The sequence below is a fragment of the Saccopteryx bilineata genome, chromosome 9, assembly GCF_036850765.1.
Source record: "Saccopteryx bilineata isolate mSacBil1 chromosome 9, mSacBil1_pri_phased_curated, whole genome shotgun sequence".
In the NCBI taxonomy this organism is placed as follows: domain Eukaryota; kingdom Metazoa; phylum Chordata; class Mammalia; order Chiroptera; family Emballonuridae; genus Saccopteryx; species Saccopteryx bilineata.
Genome location: NC_089498.1, coordinates 93,320,443 through 93,346,396, shown reverse-complemented (window position 1 = coordinate 93,346,396; position 25,954 = coordinate 93,320,443). Strand labels below are relative to the sequence as shown.

Genomic DNA, 25,954 nt, shown 5'->3' with positions numbered 1-25,954 from the left:
CACTTGATCATGATGTATTATTTTTTTAATATGTTGTTGTAATCGATTTGCTAGTATTTTGTTTAGTATTTTAGCATCTGTATTCATTAGAGATATTGGTCTGTAGTTTTCTTTTTTTGTGCCATCCTTGCCTGGTTTTGGTATGAGGGTTATGTTGGCCTCATAAAATGTGTTTGGAAGTATTGCTTCTTCTTCAATTTTTTGGAAGACTTTGAGTAGAATAGGAACCAAGTCTTCTTTGAATGTTTGATAAAATTCGCTGGTATAGCCATCAGGGCCTGGACTTTTATTTTGGGAGAGGTTTTTAATGGTTTTTTCTATTTCTTCTCTACTGATAGGTCTGTTTAGGCTTTCTGCTTCTTCTTGACTCAGTCTAGGAAGGTTGTATTGTTCTAGGAATTTATCCATTTCTTCTAGGTTGTTGAATTTAGTGGCATAAAGTTTTTCATAGTATTCTACAATAATTCTTTGTATACCTACGGTGTCCGTGGTGATTTCCCCTCTTTCATTTTGGATTTTGTTTATATGAGTTCTTTCTCTTTTTTCCTTGGTAAGTCTTGCCAAGGGTTTGTCAATTTTGTTGATCTTTTCAAAGAACCAGCTCCTTGTTCTATTAATTTTTTCTATAGTTTTTCTGTTCTCTAATTCATTTATTTCTGCTCTGATTTTTATTATCTCCTTTCTTCGGCTGGTTTTGGGTTGTCTTTGTTCTTCTTTTTCTAGTTCCTTAAGGTGGGAAGTTAAGTGGTTCACTTGGGCTCTCTCTTGTTTGTTCATATATGCCTGAAGTGATATGAACTTCCCTCTTATCACTGCTTTTGCTGCATCCCATAGATTCTGATATGTCGTATTGTCATTTTCATTAGTCTGTATATATCTTTTGATCTCTGCACTTATTTCTTCTTTGACCCATTCATTTTTTTAAAAGTATGTTGTTTAGTTTCCACATTTTTGTGGGATTTTTTTCCTCTTTTTTGCAGTTGAATTCTAGTTTCAAGGCTTTATGATCAGAAAATATGCCTGGTACAACTTCGATTTTTCTGAATTTGCTGATGTTGTTTTTGTGGCCCAACATATGGTCAATTCTTGAGAATGATCCATGTACACTGGAGAAAAATGTATACTCAGTCACTTTGGGATGAAATGTCCTGTAGCTGTCTATCATATCCAGGTGCTCTAGTGTTTTGTTTAAGGCCACTATGTCTTTGTTGATTCTCTGTTTGGGTGACCTATCTAGAGCCGTCAGTGGTGTATTGAGGTCTCCAAGTATGACTGTATTTTTGTCAGTTTTTGTTTTAAGATCAATAAGTAGCTGTCTTATATATTTTGGTGCTCCTTGGTTTGGTGCATATATATTAAGAATTGTTATGTCTTCTTGATTCAGTGTCCCCTTAGCCATTATGAAATGGCCATTTTTATCTCTGAGTACTTTTCCTGTCTTGTAGTCAGCATTATCCGATATGAGTATTGCTACACCTGCTTTTTTTTGGATGTTATTTGCTTGGAGTATTGTTTTCCATCCTTTCACTTTGAATTTGTTTTTATCCTTGTTACTTAGAAGAGTTTCCTGTAGGCAGCATACAGTTGGATTTTCTTTTTTAATCCATTCTGCTACTCTGTGCCTTTTTATTGGTGAGTTTAATCCGTTTACATTTAGTGTAATTATTGATACTTGTGAGTTCCCTATTGCCATTTTATATCTTGCTTTCTGTTAGTTTTGTGCCTTGTTTGATCCTTCTCTTTCGTTTTTCTATCTTTTGTTTTTATTTGGTTGTATTCCATACATCTTTCCTCTGTTGCTATCTTTTTTATCTCATGTGCTTCTGTGGTGGTTTTTTCAATGGTGGTTACCTTTGAGTAATGAAAAGGGTCCCTACCCTGTTCATTGTAGCGAACTATTTTGTGAGTACTTTTGCACTCCATCGTCCTTTGCTACTGTTAATCTCCATCTTCTCTCCCTCTTTCTTTTTGTTGTTGTCACAGTTTAAAATTGGTTTTATTGTGTTCTTCTTGGAGCTTTTACTTGTGGCTCTGTTTTTTTTTTTTGTTCTTTGTATCTGATTGGAGAACCCCCTTTAGTAATTCCTGGAGTGGGGGTTTTCTGATGATAAATTCCCTCATCTTTTCTGTATCTGTGAATGTTTTTATTTCTCCTTCATATTTGAAGGATCGCTTTGATGGGTATAGTATTCGTGGCTGAAAGTTCCTCTCTTTCAGGACTTTAAATATTGGGGTCCACTCTCTTCTAGCTTGTAGAGTTTCTGCTGAGAAATCTGATGATAATCTAATGGGCCTTCCTTTATATGTTGTATTCTTCTTTTCCCTGGCTGCCTTGAGAATTTTTTCTTTGCTGTTGGTTTGTGTCAATTTCATTATGATATGCCTCGGAGTAGGTTTGTTGGGGTTAAGAAAACTCGGAGTTCTGTTTGCTTCTTGAACTTGAGGCTTTAGTTCTTTCCACAGGCTTGGGAAGTTCTCATCTATTATTTGTTTGAGTATGTTCTCCATTCCATTTTCTCTCTCTTCTCCCTCTGTATACCTATTATTCTTATGTTATTCTTTTTGATGGAGTCAGATAATTCTTGTAGGGCTATCTCATTTTTTTTAATTTTTGAGTCTCTTTCTTCTTCTCTCTGTTGTGCCTCAAGTTGCTTGTCTTCTATTTCACTAATCCTCTCTTCTATCTGACCTGTTCTATTAGCTAAGCTTGTTACTTCGTTTTTCAGCTCGTGAATTGAGTTTTTCATCTCTGTTTGATTTGTTTTTATAGTTTCAATTTCCTTGGACATATATTCTTTGTGTTCATTGAGTTGTTTTCTGAGCTCCCTAAATTGCCTTTCTGTGTTTTCTTGTATATCTCGGAGGATTTTTTAGGATTTCTATCTTGAATTCTCTGTCATTTAGCTCCAAGGTTTCCAATATATTAAATTTTTTCTCCATAGATTTTTCCTCATCTAGCTGTGTTACCTCTCTTTCTTTTGTATCCATGATATTCGATTTTCTCTTCCTTAATGGCATCTGAGGGTGGTTTTGTTGATAGTATTAATGAGATTTAATAAAGAATAAAAAGTTAAAAAAAATCATAAAATAATAAAAAATAAAAAATCGAAGAGTTGTTTTTTTTTAAAAAGATTAATAATGAAATAAAGGAAAATAAAATAAATAAAAATTTTAAATAAAGGAAATTATTCCCCCCCTCCTTTTTTCCTCTCCTCTCCCCTCTTTCTTGAGAAAATCTTTTGGTGAACTGTGAATTATAACAAACAATGCCTGTGATGGAGGGCCTGAATTGGGGAAAAGTAGTAAAGGGGCAAAAAAAAGAAAAAAAAAAGAAAAAAGAAAAAAAAGAGGGTATGGACCCACAAAAAGCAAATAAGGAAAAAATTTGGGTCAAGAATAAAATGATTTGCTTTTAGGTGTTGGTTGTCTAAGAGTTATGATGAGAGGAATAAGAGGAAAACAGAAAAATGGGGGGACAAATTAAAAAATTACTATTGTATTTAGTTGAACAAGAACTAGATAAAATGGAGAGCCAGGGATGGGAGCACTGCTAGTGAGTTAAAAAGGTGAAGTAAACCCCCCCCCCCAAATGCCACAAACATAAGTTTGAGTCCCAGATAAGATAATTTGTTTGTTATTGAGGTTTGAATGAGAGGAGATGTAAAGGAGAAAGGAAGAAACTAATATAGAGGGAGAAAAGAAAGAGAGAGAAAAAAAGAGGAAACCACTAAAAGAAGAAAAAAGAAAGGAGAGAGAGAGTTAAGGGTTTTGGAGTGCAACCCTCATAGAGAAAAAGGAAGAGGAGAGAAAAGATAATGGGAGATGTAACACTTATGGGTAGTGTAGTTCAAGGAGAGGACAGAGTAAGACCGGCAGAGAGTTAATCGGCCAAATTGGAGGAGGAAAAAAAGTATCAAGAATGAAGATAAGAGAAACAAACGAACAAATATAATAAAATGGATAGGTTATAAAGTCAGCAGATTATTCTTGATTTTGAGAGGTTATCTTCTTGCTTTTTCTTTTCTCTCCCTCTTCCTGGTCGGTGACTCTGTACCCCCGGTTCTGCCCCTTTGGCACGCTCAGGTAGAGGTTTGCAGTTGATAAGTCTCTATGGCAATGTCACGTATTGTGCTTTAGTCTTGTTGGCAGTCGAGGCTCATTAGCATTTATAGGCTCCGACAGTGAGAGAGTCTGTGTTCCTGGAGCCTTTCTCCTAGTCTTTCCTTCCTCAATTAGTAGCCTGATAATCCAGCTATGGGGTTGCTGCTGCCTCTGCCTGGATAGTAAGAGGCTCAAAGAGCTGGCAACTCCCCACTCTATTTCCACTCAGCACAGGGCTCTGGGTAAGGCTCAGTCAGTCAGAGCTGCTAGCATAATCAGGCGGGCTTTACGCCCACTCAAAGACCTCTGGCTCTGCCACTCTGTCCGGTAACACAGGCGGGCGCCCACTTCCGGGGCGCTTGGAGGAAACTCTCATTCACTATCTTTGTGCGCAGACCAGGATATCCGGCCAGCAGTCTCACGCTCTGAGTGAAACCCCCAACCACATGGAAAAGTTGTAGCGTTGGAATTGAGTCTCGCTCCGTCCCCGTGCGCGGCTTTTGCAAGGCGCTGGGGCAGCCCGAGTTTCCGCTTTGGCCCACACAAAGGCCCCTGACTCTGCCCCTCTGTGCTATAACACGGGCGCGCACTGCCGAGGCACTCGATGGAATCTCTCATTCACTATCTGCGCACGCAGACCAGGATATCCGGCCAGCAGTCTCACGCTCTGAGTGAAACCCCCAACTGCATGGAAAAGTTGCTGCGTTGGAATTCGTTCTCGCTCTCTCCCCGTGCGCGGCTTTTGCAAGGCGCTGGGGCAGCCCGAGTTTCTGCTTTTGCCCACACAAAGGCCCCTGACTCTGCCCCTCTTTGCTATAACACGGGCGCGCACTGCCGAGGCACTCGGAGGAATCGCTCACTTCCTATCTGCGTGCGCACACCAGGATATGAGGCCGGCCGCGTTTCCCTCTGAGTGAAACCCTCACCAGCACGGAAAATTTCCACCGTTGGAATTAAATCTTGCTTCCTCCCGTGCACGGCTTTACCAGGGCGCTGGGGCTGCCCAGAGATTCTGCTCTCGGCCCACAGAAAGGCCTCTGACCCTGCCTCTCTGTGGGGTAACACGGACACCCATTTCCGGGGCTTAGGAAGAAATCTCTCGCCCACTAACTGCGCACCAACCAGGAGAAGGGGTAAAATGGCTGCCCCGCTTGTCTTTCTTTGTTTGGGTTTGGCGCGAGTGTTAGCTTGTATTGCCCGGCTTGCCACAGGATCAGTTTTTCCTCGGCTAGGATCTCCGTGCCACAGCCTGGTTCAGCCCTTTGTGCCGCAGCCTGGATGTATTCACCCCCTTTGCCTGCCTCAGTTTCTATATTCACAGTTACCAGAGACAGCCGCCCTGTTTAGGTTAGTGAGGAAGGCGGAGCATTTCTTACTCCCTATTTCCTTCAGGGTTTGGTTATATATTTAGCGAATTTTTCACTCGACCATACCTTTGAGTGTATTGTGAAGCATCTGGAGGCTCCAAGTATAGGTTTTTCTGTTTCTGGTTGAAGATCTTGTTGAGTTTTGGGGGAGATTTATCGGTATCGCTTCCTATTCCGCCATTACTCTGATGTCATCTCAAGATTAATTACTTTTAATATTTTGAGATTAATGAGGCCTAATCATATTGTGGATACCCAATAAATATTAGTTTGGAAATTAGGAAATACTTTGATATGTTAAACTCTCACATGTAGTATAGTGTCTTATGTTTATTCTCAAATCTGGGCATACTCAACTATACCAGACTTACTTGTTCAATTTAAACATATTTTTTCATCTTACATTATTTTAAAAACTTTTTATTTGAAAATAATTTTAAATTTATAAAAGTAACAAAAAAGTGAAATTAACATCTCTTTCTGTGTGTGTACTCACATATATGTATGTGTATTTCTCTATGTATATATATACATATATATAACACAATTTTTTTCTGAACCATGTACCCCTTTTCCTAAACATTTCAGTGTGTGCTTTTTAAGAAATACATACATATATATATATATATATATATATATATATATATATATATATAATTTTTCCTTTGATTGGAGCGAGAGGAAGGGGGAGAAAGAGAAGAATGAGAGAGCAAGAAACATCAAGTTATTGTTTCACTTAGTTTCCTTTAGTTGTGCACTCATTCATTGCTTCTTATATGTGCCCTGACCAGGGGTTGAACCCGTGACCCCTAGTAGCCAGGTCAGTGCATTTCATTCATTGAACCACCTGGATAGGGCCTAAATATTTTCTATATAAAACACATGATAATTGTAATTACAAATTACATTTGTAATTATACATTGATAGAATATTTTTATCTACTCTATCATCTATGTTCCAATTTTGTCAGACAGCCAAATAAAACCTTCCGATGCAGGGTCTGAAGTCGGTTTTGCATTTAATCATCCTGTCTTTTGGCCTCCTTTTGAATCTGGAGTCTTTCCACAGTCTTTCTTTCTCTTTTTTGACAGTGACATGTTTTCAAAATACAGTGATCCTTGAGTTTGGCATTCTCAGTAAGACCGCTGCCCAGGTGATAGTGTCAAGAGTCACTTGATGGTCATCAGACCCCACTGGTGATGTTAATTTTGATTACCCAGTTAAGATGTTGTCTAATTTTACCACTGTATAGATATTGAGATGTTATTTATTTATTTATTTTTACTAGCTAATAAGCAGTCTGTGGGGAAAAACTTTAAGACAAAATTTACCTCAGATTTAGCATCCTTTAATGGTTTTAGCCAGATCCAATCTTTGCCACGATGGCTGCAAAAGAGGATGATCTCATTCCAGTAGCCTCACCACACGTCCTCGTTAGGCTGTGGCTTTTTCCTGTGAGCAAGAGTGCTCCTTCCTCATGTTTATTTATTATGTGTTATCAGTGTGGAGTTGGCAGTTCATTTTTTTTTATGCTTTGTGATTTATTACTGTACTTAATGCGGTGCTTGCTTGTCCAGATCTGGCCAGTGGGAGCTTCTTTAGATTGGTTCCTGTATCCTTGTAAAAGCTCCCATCAACTCTTTTTCCTATCATTTTTTAAAAAATTTCTTTACTTTCTGGTATAGCAAAATATTTTGGGCTCATTTTGTACCTATCCTGTCCCACCCCACGGAATCAAGCATTTCCATGAGGAATCCAGCTCTTTTTAGGGGGAATAGTATTAGATACCAAAATCTGGGCACTAGGTGCACTCACTGTGACTAGGGTGTCTTCTGGGCTTTTTCTGAGCTAAGAGATGTTCTCTCTCTTTCTCTTATTCTCTCTCTTACACATACAGACACACATACAAATGTATGTTAGATTTTATGAGCATACACCAGCGCCTTCCATTTCAGTCCGTCTTCCCCAGAGTTCTTTGTCTATTCCCATCAGAGAGAACTCCAGTTCCCAGCATTTCAACATTGACTCATTTACTCAATCCTGAAATATATTTAAAGATACTTTAGAATTGCTGTGCCTGTACTGCTATGGTAAGCAGACCTAGTCAAAGGAGAGGAGGGGAATTTGTTTGTAATTCTTTCCTTCATACCCAAGACTGAGGGTCATCAGTCAAACATTGTGTTCATATGTCCCTTTAGTCCTTTCTTTCATCCTTTTAATTTTCTTTCCCCTCAGTATAGTTATGTTATTCTTTTGAAATAAAATTAGGCTCATGTGCTTTAAGTTTGCTTTCAATTATAGACTCCTCCCCATTCTCGTTCATATTATTTTAGTTTTATTTTTGAATATGTAGAATACTAACATTGTATCAAAAATCTTTTTTTTTTTTTTAATTTTAATTTTAATTTTTCTGAAGCTGGAAAGGGGGAGAGACAGTCAGACAGACTCCCGCATGCGCCCGACCGGGATCCACCCGGCACGCCCACCAGGGGCAACGCTCTGCCCACCAGGGGGCGATGCTCTGCCCCTCCAGGGCATCGCTCTGCTGCGACCAGAGCCACTCTAGCGCCTGGGGCAGAGGCCAAGGAGCCATCCCCAGCGCCCGGGCCATCTTTGCTCCAATGGAGCCTTGGCTGCGGGAGGGGAAGAGAGAGACAGAGAGGAAGGAGGGGGGGGGGGTGGAGAAGCAAATGGGCGCTTCTCCTGTGTGCCCTGGCCGGGAATCGAACCCGGGTCCCCCGCACGCCAGGCCGACGCTCTACCGCTGAGCCAACCGGCCAGGGCCTGTATCAAAAATCTTAATTGCAAAACTTACCCTGTTTTAGTTTGAGTTTACTTCCCTTTTCATTAAGGAAAATGATGTATAACTGGGAAGATGGCACTTACTGTATCTGTGCTCAGTTTTGTTGTTGTTATTTAAAATAAATTTGTCTTTTGAGATGAAGATTATAAATAAACCTAATTTTTGGAAACAGTTGAGTCTCAGTGATATGTGACTTTAGTTCCTGGAGGCAGTGGTTGAGAGCAGTTTTCCCATTCCAGCACACAAGTTACTGTCCCGTGCTTCCAGCAGCATTCACTCCTTGCCGCGGTGGTTGGGCAGAGGCGGGCATGCAGAGGGGTGCGATGTGTGCTCTACCCATTTGAGAATTCCTGCTGGGGGAGGTTACTGAGGGCATTGGAACCTCCCAAGTACAGTGGTCAGGGAAAGTCACAGAGACTCTTGTAATTAAAAAAAAGACCAGAGAGTGTGTAATGCGACAAAATAATTAGGCAGCAAACATAGAAGTTTTAGTTTCAGATTAATATGAGCAAGAAGAAATACCACCTTAGTGCTTTGAGTGCTGCCCCAAATACACCTTCCTTTGTTTTCCCACAGAGGTGCTAGGGTGGGAATTCTGTGACTTAATGTTTGTCTTGCCAGCATCTCTGAATAGTCACACAACTAGATGATTTATACCCATCCTGTATTCGCCATTTCTAATGTGTATGTTAGGCTTATAAATATTTAAAGCAGGTTGCATCTTTGGCAAGCCAGCTACAATGTAGCTGCTCGTTGAAAGAATTACAGGTGTCAGATGATGAGAAATGTCAGAATATAGCTGTGTTTTTCTCTTGTTACAGCCTTAATACAGATCCTAGCAGCTGCAGTAGCTGAACGAGATGTGGTTTATTTCACCTTTGGGGACACAGAATTGATGAGAGACATTTACAGCATGCACAGTTTTCTTACAGAAAGGAAGCTGACTGTTGGTAAGTAGGAGATCGTCTTGACACTGATATCTAGATGGATTTAGGAGGAGGAACACTTGCTAACTCTGGATGGATTATGGGGAGTAAGAAAAAATTAAGTGCAGTTTTGAGGGTTGGGAGGACAAGGTTTTAAGAGGCAGCATTTGTAGAATCACTTTTTCTGGCCAAATGTCATCCACAGTCTTGGAAGAGAGTATCTGCTTATTAAATAAGGCTGAGAAGCTGGAGTTTGTGTCCATTTTTACGTTTGTGTATATGTAAAACTAAAAGAAGGGAGGTATAGAAGGGTACTTTCAAACCTAAAGGCTTCATCCTGTGTCATGTTTATCAGACTGGCCAGTGTGCCCATCTGGTATGTTTTGGCTGGCCAGGCAAGGCTGTGCTGCCACGGGAGCCAAAGTGTAGAATTAGAGTTGCCACAAACTTCTAAAATGATGCGTGGATAAGACACTAGAGTAGCCTGTTGTAATCACAAGCTAATAAATAGATTCTGTAAGGTATTTTTAAAAAATTTATATTTATGTCAAGAAAGCCTTCCAGGCATATGAAATTCATACTCTATATTTAATTTCAAATTTAAGCATGTGTTATTTAGATTAAGATAAAACTGATTGTTCTCTGCATTTACATATGTTAACGTGCAAATTGGTCTGGCCCTTTCTTCTCCAGGAGAAGTATATAAGCTGCTGCTACGTTATTACAATGAAGAATGTAGAAATTGTTCCACCCCTGGGCCTGATGTGAAGCTTTATCCCTTCATCTACCATGCTGCTGAGTCCTGTGTGGACACCAGCCAGCCAGGACAGAGGACAGGGGCCTGAGGAGCAGAATGCAGAGACCTTCCTCCCACATCTGAGCAGAAACATCAATTTGAATTGTCAGGTGTAATATGTGAACAGACTTAATGTAAATGTGTGTATAATCCATACCTGTGCGCAAGAATGCAACGCCTTCCACACACATGCAGTTGTTCATTTGTATTTCTAAGCCCTGCTATCATCCTGACTTATTTAGATACATATTTTTTATTTTTTTCTATTTCAGTCTTTATTCTTTGATTGTCCTTCCTTTTGCCCATCAGATTTCTCATGAAATCCCTGACAGGTTGTGCTCGTCCCATCAGCCCTCCTCTGTGATGCCCACACATCACACAGAGTCCCTCTGCAGCCAGCAGGAGCCAGTGATGCCCAGGGACGGGTGGGAACCCAGGACTGCCTCTCCCTGGCTGGCTGCAGATCTCTCTAGGAGCCTCTCATCCCCAGCTCTTGTTGCGAGTGCACTGTTTGAGTCTTGAATTTTGAAAATTATGAGTTGGGGCTTTATTCATGCATGTCACATAATATGAAAGCCCTAGGTTTAAAACAATTTTGTACTTAAGACAATAATTTCCAGAAATAGTTCTTTTGAGACATGACTGTTCTGGTGTGTCTGTCCATTTTTCCCTGATCAATTTTTATTGATAATGGTTCTAAAAACTGACCAAGATGAAAGAAAAGGTAGAATAAAAGAGAATTTCCCCAAATGGTATTTGGAAAAAAAAATAGATCCAAGAGAGTTTAAGATTTTTTTTTCTGAGATTTTTTAAATTCAGATTGTTTGTTCCTTGGTGCTTGAGGTATATTCATACAACCAAAGTTTAAGAACTTGGAACTTAGTGCTGATTTGTACATATTGAAGTTTCTCTGGTATTCAAAGGTTATATAGTTAATAAATTTTCATTAACAATCATTTGTCAGAAACTCCCATATTATCTATATTTTATAATGTAAATATATCTTCTTTAAGTGTGTCTGTGTGCAACCACATCACATCTAAATAAAACTGGAATTGTGGGAAATGATTCCATTTAAGCTTTATCAGGACCTGTATTTAAAATCCTATATTTGTAATTGTTTACATTTAAAACTGGCAACAAATAAATAATGTCATTTGAAGGTTATAGTGAAAGCCAGCATCAATTCTGTGTTAATAGAGAGTAGAGTTTAATCACAAAAGCACTTATTTCTATTTCTAAAATAATTCTAAACCATACTGTTAAACTGTCAAGAAAAGCTATTGGAAGTCAAATACTATCAGTAAGGAGTTTTGGTAGATGTTCCAAATTGCTGATACCAGTATTGATGGCATTTGGGGGGTTGGCCAATGTCTGCAACTTTTTGTATGTATAGATTGAGAGGTTAATGGAACTTGGCACCTACAGGCAACCATTTGTTATAAATGAAGTTCTTTACCATAGTAACTCAGGTTTTTATTCATCACCCTAAGTTTAAGGTGTCTGGCTTTATTTTTGCTGGCACTAAAATCTTCTCTTTCCAACCTATTCTATGCTTGGATAAACATTCATAGTTACATTCAAGTTATATTTTACTTCTTTAGTCTCTCTCCATAATTTTTCCCTCCTACCCAACCCTAGGACTAAGTGAACAGTTCTTTAGAATTTCATGAAAAGTATGTATAGTTGGTTCATGTGGTAGCTAAGTCATTGCATGCATGCAGATAAGAGGACTACCCAGCCTGGTGTTCCAGGACACGGAATCTACACTAAGCTCTTAGTGTTGAACTGGGCCATCTAATTGACCGCTTCTCTCAGTTTTGAGGGGTTTCAAGAATAGAATCTGCCTAGCTAGTTCTTTGTCCCACTACATTCTGGGATTGGGACAGTTTCATCAGATGGAGCATGACGAGACTAATGTCTATTCTTTTAGAAGAGAGCAAGGTGGAGACAACATAATTACTTTGTTCTTAAAGGCCCTCTGGGAAAATAGAAAAAAAATCAGTATCTAATTAACATTAGCACCTTTATTCTCTTTCATTTGAGGTTTATTGGTTTAGTTCCTATTGTTTGCTCTCCTTTAATCTGTTGAGACCCGAAGAAATATATTTAGTTTAGAATTCTTAATTTTTTACTGTAGATTACTTGATTTTTACTTTCTATCTAGCTCACTCAAATGTACAATAATAGTTTAAGGAAACAGTGTGGAGTAAAGGGAAGGGCATGAGATTTTTAAATCAGGCTGGATTCAAATGCCAGCTACATCCCTAGCTAACATTTTAATGTTCTTGAAATAAACGGCATCTCTGAGCCACTGAACTTATCTAGAAAATGTGTTTTTGGTACCTATTGGAGAATACTATCTATAGAGCTACAGTCATAAGGTCTGGCATATACTATAGTTGGTGCTCAATAAATGACAACTATTACAGTCGATCAGGAAACATATGGAGCACCCATTGTGTATAAGGTACTGTGCTAATGTTGTTTTACATATTTTGTCCATTTTTCCAGTGAGCTAACAGGTGCCCGGAGGTTCGGGAACACCATTTCAACCTCCAGGAATTCATTAGGAGAGGAGACTTGGTCCATCATCTCTGAAAGGGTTCCAATAGAGCCAAGGTTCTGACACTTACTCTCTACAAAGGTTTTACAACTTACTCTTTACCATGAGTGACTAGTGATCAGTGAGGTACAGTAAATTTCCTCAGAATTATCTTTTCCTGCTGGTTGAAGTGACATTAAGGGCAGGCAGACCCAAATAAGAATTTTTTTTTTTTTTACATTTTTTTTTTTTCCAAATCAGAATTTAAAAGAGAGATTGAAAAAGATCTAACCAAGCTCCATGATTACTATGCTGGTCCTTAACTAATATATAATTGCTTTGAAACCAAATATTAAGCTCTCCCACTCCAAGCATATGACAGAGCAAAATATTCATTGGGTTGAAGAGAAGCAGTTGTATAGATTCTTACCTGTTTTTTTTCCCCCTGTCTTCTGTGTGACTGCATATGTTCATGGCTTTTTTTCTGGTGTAAAAATAAAGATTTAAAGATAAATAAAGATTTAAAGGCCCTGTAGTTTCTCTCAACCCTGTGGATAATTCCCAATCCTTTGTCTGGAGGGAAGGAAAGGACTGGCCATTGCTGGAATGTGAGCTCAGAGCATTTAACCCTGTCCTTTGGGGACTGATCGTGATACTTATTAGAACAAACTGCTGAAACCCATTGGCCCACTGCTGTTTGCTGTGCCACTAGCAGAGTGCCTTTAGTATGTGTCCTCACCAGATGCCACACAGATCCACTGAACCTTCTGACCAGAAGGGTTTCCAAGCAAGACAGCCAGTACTGCATATGTTCATCTGATATTTTTTATTTTTCCTGTTTATTTTAAATATAGAGTTAACATGTCATGGTGACTTTGAACTTGGGGATAAGGAGAGTTCTGTGCTAATACGGTTATTTTTTAAGATTTTATTTATTGATTTTAGAGGAAGGAGAGAAACCCTTAGGGAAGGAGCAGGAAACATCAACTCGTAGTAGTTGCTTTTTGAACAGGTAACCTCAGCATTCCAAGTTGACATTTTACCCACTGCACAACCACAGGTCAGGCCTGTGCTAATATTTACATGATTTTTAAGGAAGAGAATAAATAAATGTTGACCCCCTGGTCACCACCTCTTTTTTTTTTTTTTTCTAAATGCCACTTTTGAGCTTTCACATGCATGCTCTCATGTAAAAAGTCTAGAGTACGTCTTAAGCATTTGGTGAAAATTTTTATGTGTACTGAATTGTCAGTGAAGAAAACATGGGAAGCAGGAACAGAGGCTTTTCTTCCTAGTGAGGATTACATCAGCATAGCCTGCAATGGGGCTTGAGCCACCCAGCAATGAGGGGAAACTCCTCTCTGGATGTTAGCCAAGGCAGCAAGAACCTGAACTTACACCTTTACCTGGCTGAAGCGGAATCAGACCTAAGATTTAATGAGACCCAGTCTCATAACACAATATCTAAAATGTTCAATTTGAAATGCAAAATCACCAAGCAGCAGGAAGATCTCAACTTGAATGACAAAAGACAGCAACACAGAGGTTAAAACTATCTGACAATAATCATAAAGCAGCCATCCTAAAAATGCCCCAGCAAGCAATTATGAACACCTTTGAAATAAATTAAAATGAAAGGTTCCACAAGGAAATAGAAAATCTCATCAAAGAAACATGACATGATAAAAATCAAATGGAAATTTTAGAACTAAAAAAAAAATAGAAGAATTGGTGAACTTGAAGGTAGAACAACAGATTTGGCCAATCTAAGACAACAGAGAGCAAATAGACTGAAGAATAATAATACAGCTCTAGGGACATTTGATACTGTAAGAAATAATCTAACATTCACATCAGTGGAGTACCAGAAAGAGAAGAGAAGATGGGGACTGAAAAAGTAGTTGAAATAATTTCTAAACGTTTCAAAATTTGGCAAAAGACAAACCTTTTTCAATAAGCTGAGTGAATGACAAACCAGAATAAAGGAAAAAATCCACACCAAAATGTATCATACTTAAATTTCTGAGAACCAAAGAAAAAGTTTTTAAAGCAGTGAGAAGTGACACATTACCTACAAGACAGACACAACCCAAACAATAGTGGATTTTCTCATCAGAAACGACAATGGCTAGGGGAAGCAGGACACCGTATTCAAGTACAGAAAGAAAAGAACGCAGCGCAAAATTGTATATCCAACAATCCAACAAAAACATGATTCAAGAAGGAAGGGGAGATAAAGATATTCTCAGATAAAGAAAAACTAAGAGAGTTTGTTTCTAGCAGACTCATCCTAAAAGAATGACTATAGGAAGTTCTTGAAACAGGAAATTATGAAAAAAGGAATCTTGGAACATCAGGAAGAATAGCATAAAAAGATGGATATATACAATACACTTCCTTGAATTTTCTAAATTATCTTTTTTGAAGCAAAAATAACTTTCAGTTTTCAATATATGTAGAGGGAATAAGACAATTATCAATAGGAGAGAATGGGGCATAAAGAAAGGTAAGGTTTCTATACTTAACACAAACTGGTAAAATGTTGACATTAGTGAGACTGGTAAATTATGTGTTTATAATGTAATTCCTGGAGCAACCAATCTGAAGACTATAGAAAGAGATATACTCAATACACTACAGATAAAGTAGGATTTTTAAAAATGTGTAACCCACAGGTAGCAGAAGGCAACAGGTGGGGCCTCTGGAACCCAGAGAGTAGATCTCCTGGCACCCAGGAGGGTAGTTCTACTGAATGTCCCCATGAGGGGGATATGCCAGTGAGATTTCCAGGGAAGTGGGGGAAATGGCCCTCACCTCAAAGCCAGATGACTGAGTCACTGTCACCCCCTGGGTTTATCTAGACATCTACTCCCTGGCCAAGGCTGCTGACTCATCAGCAAGGCCTGATCTCCACAGGGTGAGCCGATTGCTTCCCCCAAGCTGATGCTGTTCAGAGGGGAGTGCTACAACCAAGAAAGAGGGTGACTTTGGTATAGTGGAGTGACTCAGCACAAGGATCCTGGTGGCTGGCTGTTTCCCCACTCTTCTGTGTCTATCTCTCAAAGCTGCAAACCCCAGGCTGTGCTCACATGACTCAAGTTGGGTGGCTCTTTTTCCAAAGCCACAGAAAGTCCTGGTTCTGTGCTGCTCCCTAGCCTCCCTGTGCGTGGCAGTCAGCTGCACTGGTGGGCCAAGTGTCCCACCAGGTCAGGGGAAGGGCACTGGCCGTGTACTCAAGGTGAGAGAGCAGTCTTCCTTTCAAACCTGCAGAGACCTGGCTCTGCACTGCTCTCTCCTCTCAGTGTGTGGTGAGCTCAGCCACCCAGTGGGGCAAGAGCCCCAGAATGTCAGGTGGAAGGGTGCTGGTTGTGCACTTGAGGTGGAGGAGAGTGGCCCTTCTTTCAAATCCAGAGTCTCGGCTCTGCCTGGAATTTTTTATTTGCTCGAGTTTAATGTTCTTTTCTGCTGCTCCATGTCACGCTCTTCATCTGTCTTAAGTGGCTCATTGTGGCTCTATTTAGTAAACTTCCCTGTCATATTTCTTGACCTGCATCTCCTTTTTTTTCCCCAGCTTAGTGAGAGTTCCACTGTCTCCCAAAGTCACTAAAACCCAAAATTTGTGAGTTACTATTGCACCACTCCTCCACCTGCTTAACCACTAAACCCTATGAGCTAATTCCTAAACATCTCTTAAATCCGTTCCCCTTTCTTTATCTATGCGGCCAGTGTATTATTGCCTGTCATCTGGATATATTTTTGCTCTCACCTTTTATCTCTCTGTCCGCCTTCCAGTTTCCTGAGAAAGCTTTCTAAGAAGCAAATCTGACTGTTTGTCACAGGTTAAGGTGTTGCTGGTGTCCCAAGCCTACTGAAATAGAGTCCAAACCCCTTGCCATGGTACACAAAACTGGGTCCCACTTGGACTAGGCTACCAGTGCTCTGTACACATCCAGAAAGTTTCTGTTCCCCTAGCTTTTGTACATGGTGCTTTCCTACCAGAGGTCTTAAATGCGCATGTGTTGATTTTTCCTCCCTGACATTCACTCCTGTTTCTTGTGGTATCAGCATCGCGTGAACCATCCACCTTGCTTCTCAATCCAGGTGTTTCAGATGAGTGGCTGCAGGCCCCGTGGCCCCCTCTTCAGGGCAAGCTGGGTCATTTAGCTTTTCTCTTTTATCCTGGAATTTGAATTCTGAACATCGTAAGTGCTTTGACGAGACAGTCTATTTCTGAATCAGTCTTGCTTCCTGAGGTAGTTCTTCAGTTTTCCTCTGATTCTGTGAGTTGTGCTACAGACAACCTTCCTAGGAACTTTTTGGCTTAAGCCAGCCAGAAATTTTCTTGTGCATTTAGTTAAACAACTTCCCCAAAACCCATCCTTCTGCATCAAACGCTTATTTATATCTATCCTTTGGGATCCAAGTTAAGTGTCCATTTATTCAATTATTCATTCAACAAGTATATACTGAAAACATACTATGAGTTGGGCACTATGCAAAATGCTGGGGGTATAATTCTAAATTAAACAAGTGTATTTCTTGGCCATATGGACTTTAAAATATACTGCTCACAAAAATTAGGGGATATTTCAAAGTGAATATGAAGCAATAAAGAAAAGCATTTGATTTTTTTGATTTTTTTATTATTGAACAAGAACATCAGAAAAGGAAACGACAAGTCAAAGAAAGTTGTTTGATTATGAAAATGAGGTTCAAAACCAACTTCTCTTTCATTGGTGAAAATGGACTGTGTAAAAAAGGCTGAAAGCCCTGGCCAGTTGGCTCAGCGGTAGAGCATCGGCCTAGCGTGCAGAGGACCCGGGTTCGATTCCCGGCCAGGGCACACAGGAGAAGCGCCCATTTGCTTCTCCACCCCTCCGCCGCGCTTTCCTCTCTGTCTCTCTCTTCCCCTCTCGCAGCTAAGGCTCTATTGGAGCAAAGATGGCCCGGGTGCTGGGAATGGCTCTGTGGCCTCTACCTCAGGCGCTAGAGTGGCTCTGGTCGCAACATGGCGACGCCCCGGAGGGGCAGAGCATCGCCCCCTGGTGGGCAGAGCGTCGCCCCATGTTGGGCGTGCCGGGTGGATCCCAGTTGGGCGCATGCGGGAGTCTGTCTGACTGTCTCTCCCTGTTTCCAGCTTCAGAAAAATGAAAAAAAAAAAAAAAAGGCTGAAAGAACTGGAGTATCTGCACAATTCCTGGTCCCCTAATTTTTGTGAGCAGTATATTTCAAAATACACTTTTTGGGGAGACTTTAGGTGCAGAATGTAAAGTTAATCATATTCCTTCACTCATGGCACCCTATCAGTATTGATGTGGATAATCAATTACATCTACATCCCCTAACCTTTTCCCCTCATAGGCAACCAAATTAATGTATTTGATATTTACGTGAATATTTTCTTGTGACGTGTATTGTGGTTTTGTGGGGGTGTGCTTTTAATTAAAACAGAGAGTATTATACTGCATATTTCTTTTGGTTTCCTAGTTTTCTTTAGTAAGCATGGTTGCATGCCTGAATGTTTGAGATGAGATAAAGGGCTTTATAGAAGCAAATGCAAGGAGTTTGGCTTTTACTTTGGGTGAAATGGGAAGTCATTTGAGGGTTTTGAGCTGAGGGGCAACATGATTTGAACCAGTGTTTTACAAGGAAAAGTCTGCCTACTATGGTGAGATTAAAATTCAGAGGTGCAAATGTGGAAGCCAGGAGGCCAGTTTGGTAGCTGTTGCAATCATCCATGGAGGGTTAATGGTGGTTTGAACTACAGATGTGTATGTTCTTACATGTTCCTACATGAGGAGCTCCTGTATATAAATGAGAACAAAAACCCAAGGGAAATACAGCAGGAAAACCCCCAAATTAAAAAGAAACTAAGAAGCAAATCATTGATAATCAGAAAAACGTTGATGAAAACAATAACATGACCTTGCAACTGTGATTCTGGCCAATTTAGAAAGCCGAACACTGGCAGCTGCTGGTTGGGTTCTGAGGACTTACTTATCTTCTTGCACCACGTATGGCAGTGTAGAACTGGGCAGCAATGTGACAATACTGAGTCAAGTTAAATATTGCACGCGCATACCTATGACCTAGCAGTTCAGCTCCTGAATGTATATGTCAGAGACATTTCCACGCACGTTTATGGGGTAATTTGTGGGAAGATGCTTATTGTAGCATCATTTGTGGCATCAGGGAAGTGGAGGCAGCCTGTGTTTCCAGCACTGGGATGCTGGGTGGGTAACATGTACATCAGGCTTTGTGATAAGCATTTTACTGTTATCTGCATTATTTCATCTTCAAGATAAGCCCTAAGACAGTGGGACCTTTAGTAGCATCCCATTTTGCAGACGGTAAAACAGAAACCACCCTCCTAGACACACTGATTGTCTGGCACACACTCCCTGGTGTCCGGACACCAGGGGGTCCCCGGAGCTGCCGTGGCCTGCTGCTTGGGGTCTCCCTGCGAGGCGGTTTGCAGGATCTCCCTTCCGGGCCGGCGGCCTCGGGCCGGGACGGCAGCACCGCGGACAGCGCCGGCGGGCGGGGCGGGGCTGCGAGTGTCCCGGACACCACCCCGCGCCTCGCGCGCCACCTCGCGCCGCCGCCACGTGACCCCGGCGATTGGCAGAGCGCGTCGGGTTCCTCGCGCTCCGGCTCTGGACCTGCAGCCTCCGGACCACTGTGGCGAGCAGGACCAGCCGGCTAGGTGAGCGCGGCGGCCCCCCTCTTCGGCCCTTCGGCCCTTCTTCTCTCGCCGTGTTGGGGGCGGCCGCCGGCTCCCCGACCCCTGGGTCCTGTGCGCGGCCCCGCAGGGGGCGGGAGGGGTGAGCGTGACCTTGGCTCGGGCCCTGGCGGGCCGCGATCCCCTCGGTCCCTCCGCCCTCCGCTCAGGCCTGGCCCGGCTACTGCGGTGTTTTGCGTAGAGTGACCGGCTAATGGTGGAATTCAGGCGCCAGCCAGGATTTCCATCCCCGAGATCCAGACTGCCCACGCGGCCTTCTGTGCTTTCGGTTGGGGCCTGCTGCCATCTCCCTTTCCAGGGGCTGGGACTGCGGAGAGCCTCGCTACATGAGGAGGGGCCCTCGTGGGGGCTGAGCCCTTACAGACAGATCTAACTATTCTAAGCTCACAGATGGAGAAACTGAGGCCCTGAGAGGAGCAAGATTGGCCTGACGTCACAGCCAGCCTAGGAAGTGATTCCCCAGAGAGATGTGGTGGTGGGGGGAGGAGTTTACTCAGAGGCCCTGACAGAGTGCAGTGGCATTAACCAGACCCCAAGGGCCCCACTGACCGCCCCCCCCCCCCCCGCCCTCACCATAGGCCACCCTTGCAGCCTCCACCCCCCCATCCGGATTGGAACGGGCCTGTGCAGTTTTGTACTTTGCCCACCTCCAGGCTCTAGCTCAGGCCCCTCACTTCTAGCAAGTAAGTAAACACATCCTCCCTGTCCTGCTTCCCACCTTGGCCTCCACCTTCGGGTCCTTCTCTCAGGTTCAGCAAACTGGAGTTAGGGTTTATTCCTGAGAAAACCACCCAGTTCTCAGAATGTGAGTCCAGGCTCTGCTGCTGCCTTCAAGGTCTTGGAGAGGCCCACCCCTTCCCCTCTTGAGATCTCTGTTAACTGATTTCTACCATGGACGGATTACAGAACAGTCCTCACCAGGGCAGTACAGACAGGGCCTTGTGTGGGGGAGGGTTAGTGACCAGGGATATCTGCAGTTGTGATTGTTCTGAGGACTGTGGTAGGGATGGTACTGACCTTTTCTCTGGAGATGAGGCCCCCTCTAGCTCCCCCAGAGCTGCCTGGAGCAACCTGCCCGGTAGTGTGCTGGGGGCTGGGCTGGGTGGGGATATGCAAGGTGCCTCTAGATACTGAGGTTGGCTTTCACCCCAGCCCTCCTGGACTCCTGGGTCCTCAGACCCTGCTGGGATGGGACAAGGGTGGCTGTCTGACTGCTCTCCTGATGGGCCGGGTGAAGGCCGTGGCAGAGTCCAGTAGTAGCTGGCACGGGCAGCTCATTGTTTATAAAACACCATGTTCTTGTACCCAGCCAGGCTTTGCCACTGTCCGCTTGAACTGCCCCATTGCCCTGAGGGGTGAGGGTCAGTGTTGGTAGAGCAGCTCTGACTGCAGCCTTTGGAAAATGCATTATCCAGATGAAATCTGGGTTTGTGTCTTGACTCCACAGTGAGGAGGGTGCAGGCTCTGGAACCAGACAGAGCCCTGTTACCAGCTTTGCCTCTCTGTGCCTCAGTTTTCCTGTTTGTAAAGTGGGGCCGACCCTAATGCTGTCTTATGAGATTGCTGAGAGGGTTGAATGAGCCAGTTATGCCTAGAAGGTCCATTTCTGCTACTGAGTTGTGCAAAGGGAACCAGGCCCCTCCTGCTGGCATTGTCTCAGGGGGGTGACTCTGGTGCCGGGCATATTAGCAAGTACTCAGGAAAAGCTGTCCTATGTGTAGCCAGCGCTGGGCTGGGGCAGAGGAGGCAGCTCTGTTCATGGTTGTGGGGTTGGAGAACAGAGGTCCTGGGTAGGACAAGGTGCTAGTTCTCGGGAAGTGGGAGCCTCGGTGGGCCTGGCCACTGTCTGCTTGCCTTGATAGGGATCTCTGGGGGCTCTTCAGGATTGGAGGGGGCTCTTCAAAGTCTTGTCCTTGGAAGGGTGGAAGAAGTTACCCCTGTTACTCAGGGATTCCCCTGGGAAAGGGTAGTGGCATCATGGGGTGGAGATGAGCTCCAGGTTCTCGTTCTCCTCCAACCAGGGTGGACTTCCAGCTTGTATGTGCCCCTGGGCTGTCAGCTGTTTTGGGGGACATGGTGCCGAGTGTTAACTCTGGGAGGACGGTGGCCAGGAGTGGCTCCAGTGGAGAGATGGCGGTAGGGCACGTCTTCTGGTTTGCCCTCCCTGACCCCCAGTGCCCTGCCCTCGTCGAGCCTCAGTCCTCCCTGCTGTGAAATGGGACAGTTCAGGCCCATGCCACTGGCCTGGGAAGGTGCTTGGGGTCAGAACTGCAATTGAAATAAGGAAGGAAGTCACTAGTCACTTTTGGTCATAATAACTGGAGACCCAGCTGTGCTGTGGGCCTCTTGAATTAGTGCAGCTCAGCCAGACCCCTTTCTTCTGGCTTTTTCCTGACCAAACGTGGCACACCAGCCCCTGGAGGACTGCCTTGCTCACGTTCAGGGTAGCTAGCTGAGTGGCGTGCTCCTTACTGGTGCCTTGTGACCCTCTGATGGGCTCCAGGACCTGGGTTGGGTGCTCCTTGAGGCAGGGCCTGGGTCATACTCATCTCTGCACCAGGCTCGGAGGGAGGGCAGGGAAGCGGCAGGGGCTGGGCTGGGTGGGTACAGTAAGATGGGCTCAGGGATGCTGAAAACTGTTGGTGCAGTTCACAGTGCTGGGACCTCCCACAGTGACCCTGGGCCGGCTGGCCGACTGGTACCTCCTCTATGGCATCACCGCCCAGCTCAGGGCCACCTTGCCTAGCAGGACCAACAGATGCCAGATGAGGGGAAGGAGGGGTGGGCAGAGCTTCCTTTTGTCCTGGTCCTGTGGTTTACACCTTTCCTTCTTTGTCTGTGTGCAGAATGAATCATCTGAGATTGCTGCCCTCCTGGCTGGGGGCACAGGCCTCAAGGCTTCTGGCTCCACATGACATCCAGATGTTTCACTGGTGCAGCAGGTCAGCTGGGCCAAGGGCCACTGTCCCAACCAGCAGAGGTGGAGGTGGTTCCAGTTACGTGGAAGAGATGTACTTCGCCTGGTTGGAAAACCCCCAGAGTGTCCACAAGGTTGGCGCACCCCCATGCTGCCTGCGGTATGGGAGGGAAGCTCCTTGGGCCGAGAGGGGAGTGCAGAGGAGCAGCCTGCCAGCTGTGTGACCTTGGGCAGCTGGTCTTTGACTCTCAGGTCCTTTGTCATCCCTGCGTGTGAAAGAACCTTGTCCTCACGTTGGGTGAAGACAGTCTGTCGCTTCCCTGTTATGAACCAGCTGGTTGTCGGTGGGCTGGCCAGGAAGTCCTGACAGCGCCCTGCCCTGCCCTGCCACCCCTGCTCTGAGACCTGCCCCCACCCCTGTCCCTGCCACCCCTGCTCTGAGACCTGCCCCCACCCCTGTCCCTGCCACCCCTGCTCTGAGACCTACCTGCCCCACCCCTGTCCCTGCCACCCCTGCTCTGAGACCTGCCCCCACCCCTGTCCCTGCCACCCCTGCTCTGAGACCTGCCCCCACCCCTGTCCCTGCCACCCCTGCTCTGAGACCTACCTGCCCCACCCCTGTCCCTGCCACCCCTGCTCTGAGACCTACCTGCGCCACCCCTGTCCCTGCCACCCCTGCTCTGAGACCTGCCCCCACCCCTGTTCCTGCCACCCCTGCTCTGTGACCTACCCCACCCCTGTCCCTGCCACCCCTGCTCTGAGACCTGCCCCCACCCCTGTTCCTGCCACCCCTGCTCTGTGACCTGCCCCACCCCTGTCCCTGCCATCCCTGCTCTGAGACCTGCCCCCACCCCTGTTCCTGCCACCCCTGCTCTGTGACCTGCCCCCACCCCTGTCCCTGCCACCCCTGCTCTGAGACCTACCTGCCCCACCCCTGTCCCTGCCATCCCTGCTCTGAGACCTGCCCCCACCCCTGTTCCTGCCACCCCTGCTCTGTGACCTGCCCCCACTCCTGTCCCTGCCACCCCTGCTCTGACACCTGCCCCTACCCCTGTCCCTGCCATCCCTGCTCTAAGACCTGCCCCCACCCTGTCCCTGCCACCCCTGCTCTGACACCTGCCCCCACCCCTGTCCCTGCCACCCCTGCTCTGACACCTGCCCCTACCCCTGTCCCTGCCACCCCTGCTCTGTGACCTGCCCCCACTCCTGTCCCTGCCACCCCTGCTCTGACACCTGCCCCCACCCCTGCTCTGACACCTGCCCCCACCCCTGTCCCTGCCACCCCTGCTCTGACACCTGCCCCCACCCCTGTCCCTGCCACCCCTGCTCTGACACCTGCCCCCACCCCTGCTCTGACACCTGCCCCCACCCCTGTCCCTGCCACCCCTGCTCTGACACCTGCCCCCACCCCTGCTCTGAGACCTGCCCCCACCCCTGTCCCTGACCCTTTGTCATGCTGTACTGTCTCTAGATGGCCCGTTGTTATGTTAGGTGCATAAGTATTTAGGTATATATTGAGCTATATAAATACCTGCTGGTGGTGAAAGAAAAAATCAGAAGATGGGGTGAGAGTGCTCTCCCTCTTCTCTACTCACTCACATTTCATGACCCCCAAAATAACAACTATAACATGAAACAATGAAAATGATTCCTCCCCATCCATCTCTCTGCTCAGCTCCCACCTGTCTGTCTCAATATATTCTTAGCCTTTTCTGTACCCTTTCAGGGAAGTTCTTCGGGTAAACTTACTGCACACTTAATTCTAGATTTTCTCTTTTATACAAAACGACATGTAATGTGCACTGTTTTGCTCCAGGCTTTTTTCACCTAACCGACTTCTCTAAGCTCTTTCCATGTTGTTGTTCATCTTCCCAGCAGCATAATATTTCATTGTATGGCTGTGCCACACTCATCCCCATTGACGACCCTCTGGATCATTTCCATTCTCTGCTTGTCACAATCAGTGCTGCAGCACACAGTCTTCTGTACTCCTTATCTTGTATGCATGCAGCTGTCTGTAGAAGAAATTCCCAAAGTGGGATTGTTAAAGATTACCCGTACATTTAAAATGCATGGGTTTATCCAAATTGCTTTCCATGGGGCTTGTAGTACCTTATTCTCCCAGCAGCACTGTAAGAGGAAAAAGCCTTTTTATGTGTTCTGCTAGAAGAATGATTTTCAACCGGTGTGCTGCAGGAATTTTTAAAACATGCAATACCTGTTTAGTCAGGGGCACTGACCTCTTTTCCCTTTATTGTCAAATTAAAAAAAAAAACAGCCGCACGACAATAGCTGTCTAGTGGAAATGAATCAAAATTAAACCTATTTTTTTTCTGAGATCAGCAAAAAATATGTTTTGCTGTGTTGCCTGATTTTAATAATTAGTTTATGTGTGATGTGAGATGGAGAAGGTCGAGAATCATGGGGCTAGAACATGGGGATGCTTGTCCACATGCACGTCTGCTTTTTGCTTCTGCACAAGAAGTAGCAAACCATGTATCCTCCTCTGCTTTGTTCACTTTACAGCAGGGGTCCCCAAACTATAGTCCACGGGCTGCATGCAGCCCCCTGAGGCCATTTATCCGCCCCCGCCGCACTTCCAGAAAGAGCACTTCTTTCATTGGTGGTCAGTGAGAGGAGCATAGTTCCCATTGAAATACTGGTCAGTTTGTTGATTTAAATTTACTTGTTCTTTATTTTAAATATTGTATTTGTTCCCATTTTGTTTTTTTACTTTAAAATAAGATATGTGCAGTGTGCATAGGGATTTGTTCATAGTTTTTTTTATAGTCTGGCCCTCCAACAGTCTGAGGGACAGTGAACTGGCCCCCTGTGTAAAAAGTTTGGGGACCCCTGCTTTACAGCATGTTCTGGCGATAGTCCACATCCACAATAGTAGTAAGTGCGCCTTATTATTGTGAAGACTGCATAATCTTCCGGAATCTAAATGTATCATCATTTATGTAATCATTTTGCAATTGATCACCACTTAGCTGGTTTATATGTTGTCATTGCAGGGAACATTCTTGTACTTATATCTGGGTACACATGTACAAGTACATCTGTAAACTGTAAGCAGTGTCACTGCTAGTTCAAAATACAATTGCATTGAAAAGCTGGGGGGTCTGCCTGCCCAGGTGCCCTCCACCAAGGCCTTCCGCAACCCAGTATGTATGAGACCATGTCTCCTCCAGAGGTAGAGGCCCCTTTCACACCTGAAGCCTCTGGATCACAAGTTACAGCCCTGTCTCCCCCTACCAACCTGGGTCCTGGAGAGATCTCGGCTCTGGGTGGGGTGCTTTTGAGGGGTCTTCTTGGCCTGGTCCTGGGAAGGCTCTGAGAGCTGTGGTGGTAAAGGAACAACCGACATACCGCAAAACCCAACCAGGGCCACCCCCAACTCCTCCGAGGCCCTAACCCAGCTGTTGTCTTGCTTCTACCCCTGCCCAGTCTTGGGACTGCTTCTTCCGGAAAACCAGCAAGGAAGCCTCTTGTGACCCGCCTCAGCCATGGCCTTCCTCTGTTGTCCCCAAGAGCAGGCCAGCAGTCTCAAACCGGACCAAAACCAGCAAGTTGGTGGAGGACCACCTGGCTGTACAGTCTCTGATCCGGGCCTACCAGGTGATCGGCTGGGAGGGTACAGGCTGTGTGGTTGGACTTGCTCCTCAGGTGTGCCCAGGTGCTGACAGGAAGGAGACTCACTCAGCTCCAATGTTATCTCTTCTGAGAACCCTTCTCTAAACCCTCTATCAGGTG

General features: G+C 44.6%; 2 protein-coding genes across 8 annotated transcripts in view; both read left to right on the top strand.

Moving 5' to 3' along the window:
• The window catches only part of PARG (poly(ADP-ribose) glycohydrolase), a 169,656-nt gene extending 156,599 nt beyond the window's left edge, over positions 1-13,057 (top strand). For all 6 annotated transcript variants that reach the window (XM_066242781.1, XM_066242780.1, XM_066242779.1 and 3 more), the window contains 2 exons: positions 9,094-9,222; positions 9,892-13,057. In XM_066242781.1, coding sequence (XP_066098878.1) covers positions 9,094-9,222; positions 9,892-10,043 — 281 coding nt within the window. In that variant the 3' untranslated portion in view covers positions 10,044-13,057. The remainder of the gene's footprint in view (positions 1-9,093; positions 9,223-9,891) is intronic.
• Positions 13,058-19,107: 6,050 nt separating this feature from the next.
• Positions 19,108-25,954, top strand: part of OGDHL (oxoglutarate dehydrogenase L) — a 28,580-nt gene continuing 21,733 nt past the window's right edge. The window contains exons 1-3 of one of the 2 annotated variants that reach the window (XM_066242440.1): positions 19,108-19,245; positions 22,128-22,332; positions 25,649-25,819. In XM_066242440.1, coding sequence (XP_066098537.1) covers positions 22,129-22,332; positions 25,649-25,819 — 375 coding nt within the window. In that variant the 5' untranslated portion in view covers positions 19,108-19,245; position 22,128. Of the gene's footprint in view, positions 19,246-19,859; positions 19,965-22,127; positions 22,333-25,648; positions 25,820-25,954 lie in introns of those variants that run through there. The other variant, XM_066242441.1, reaches the window with a different exon arrangement.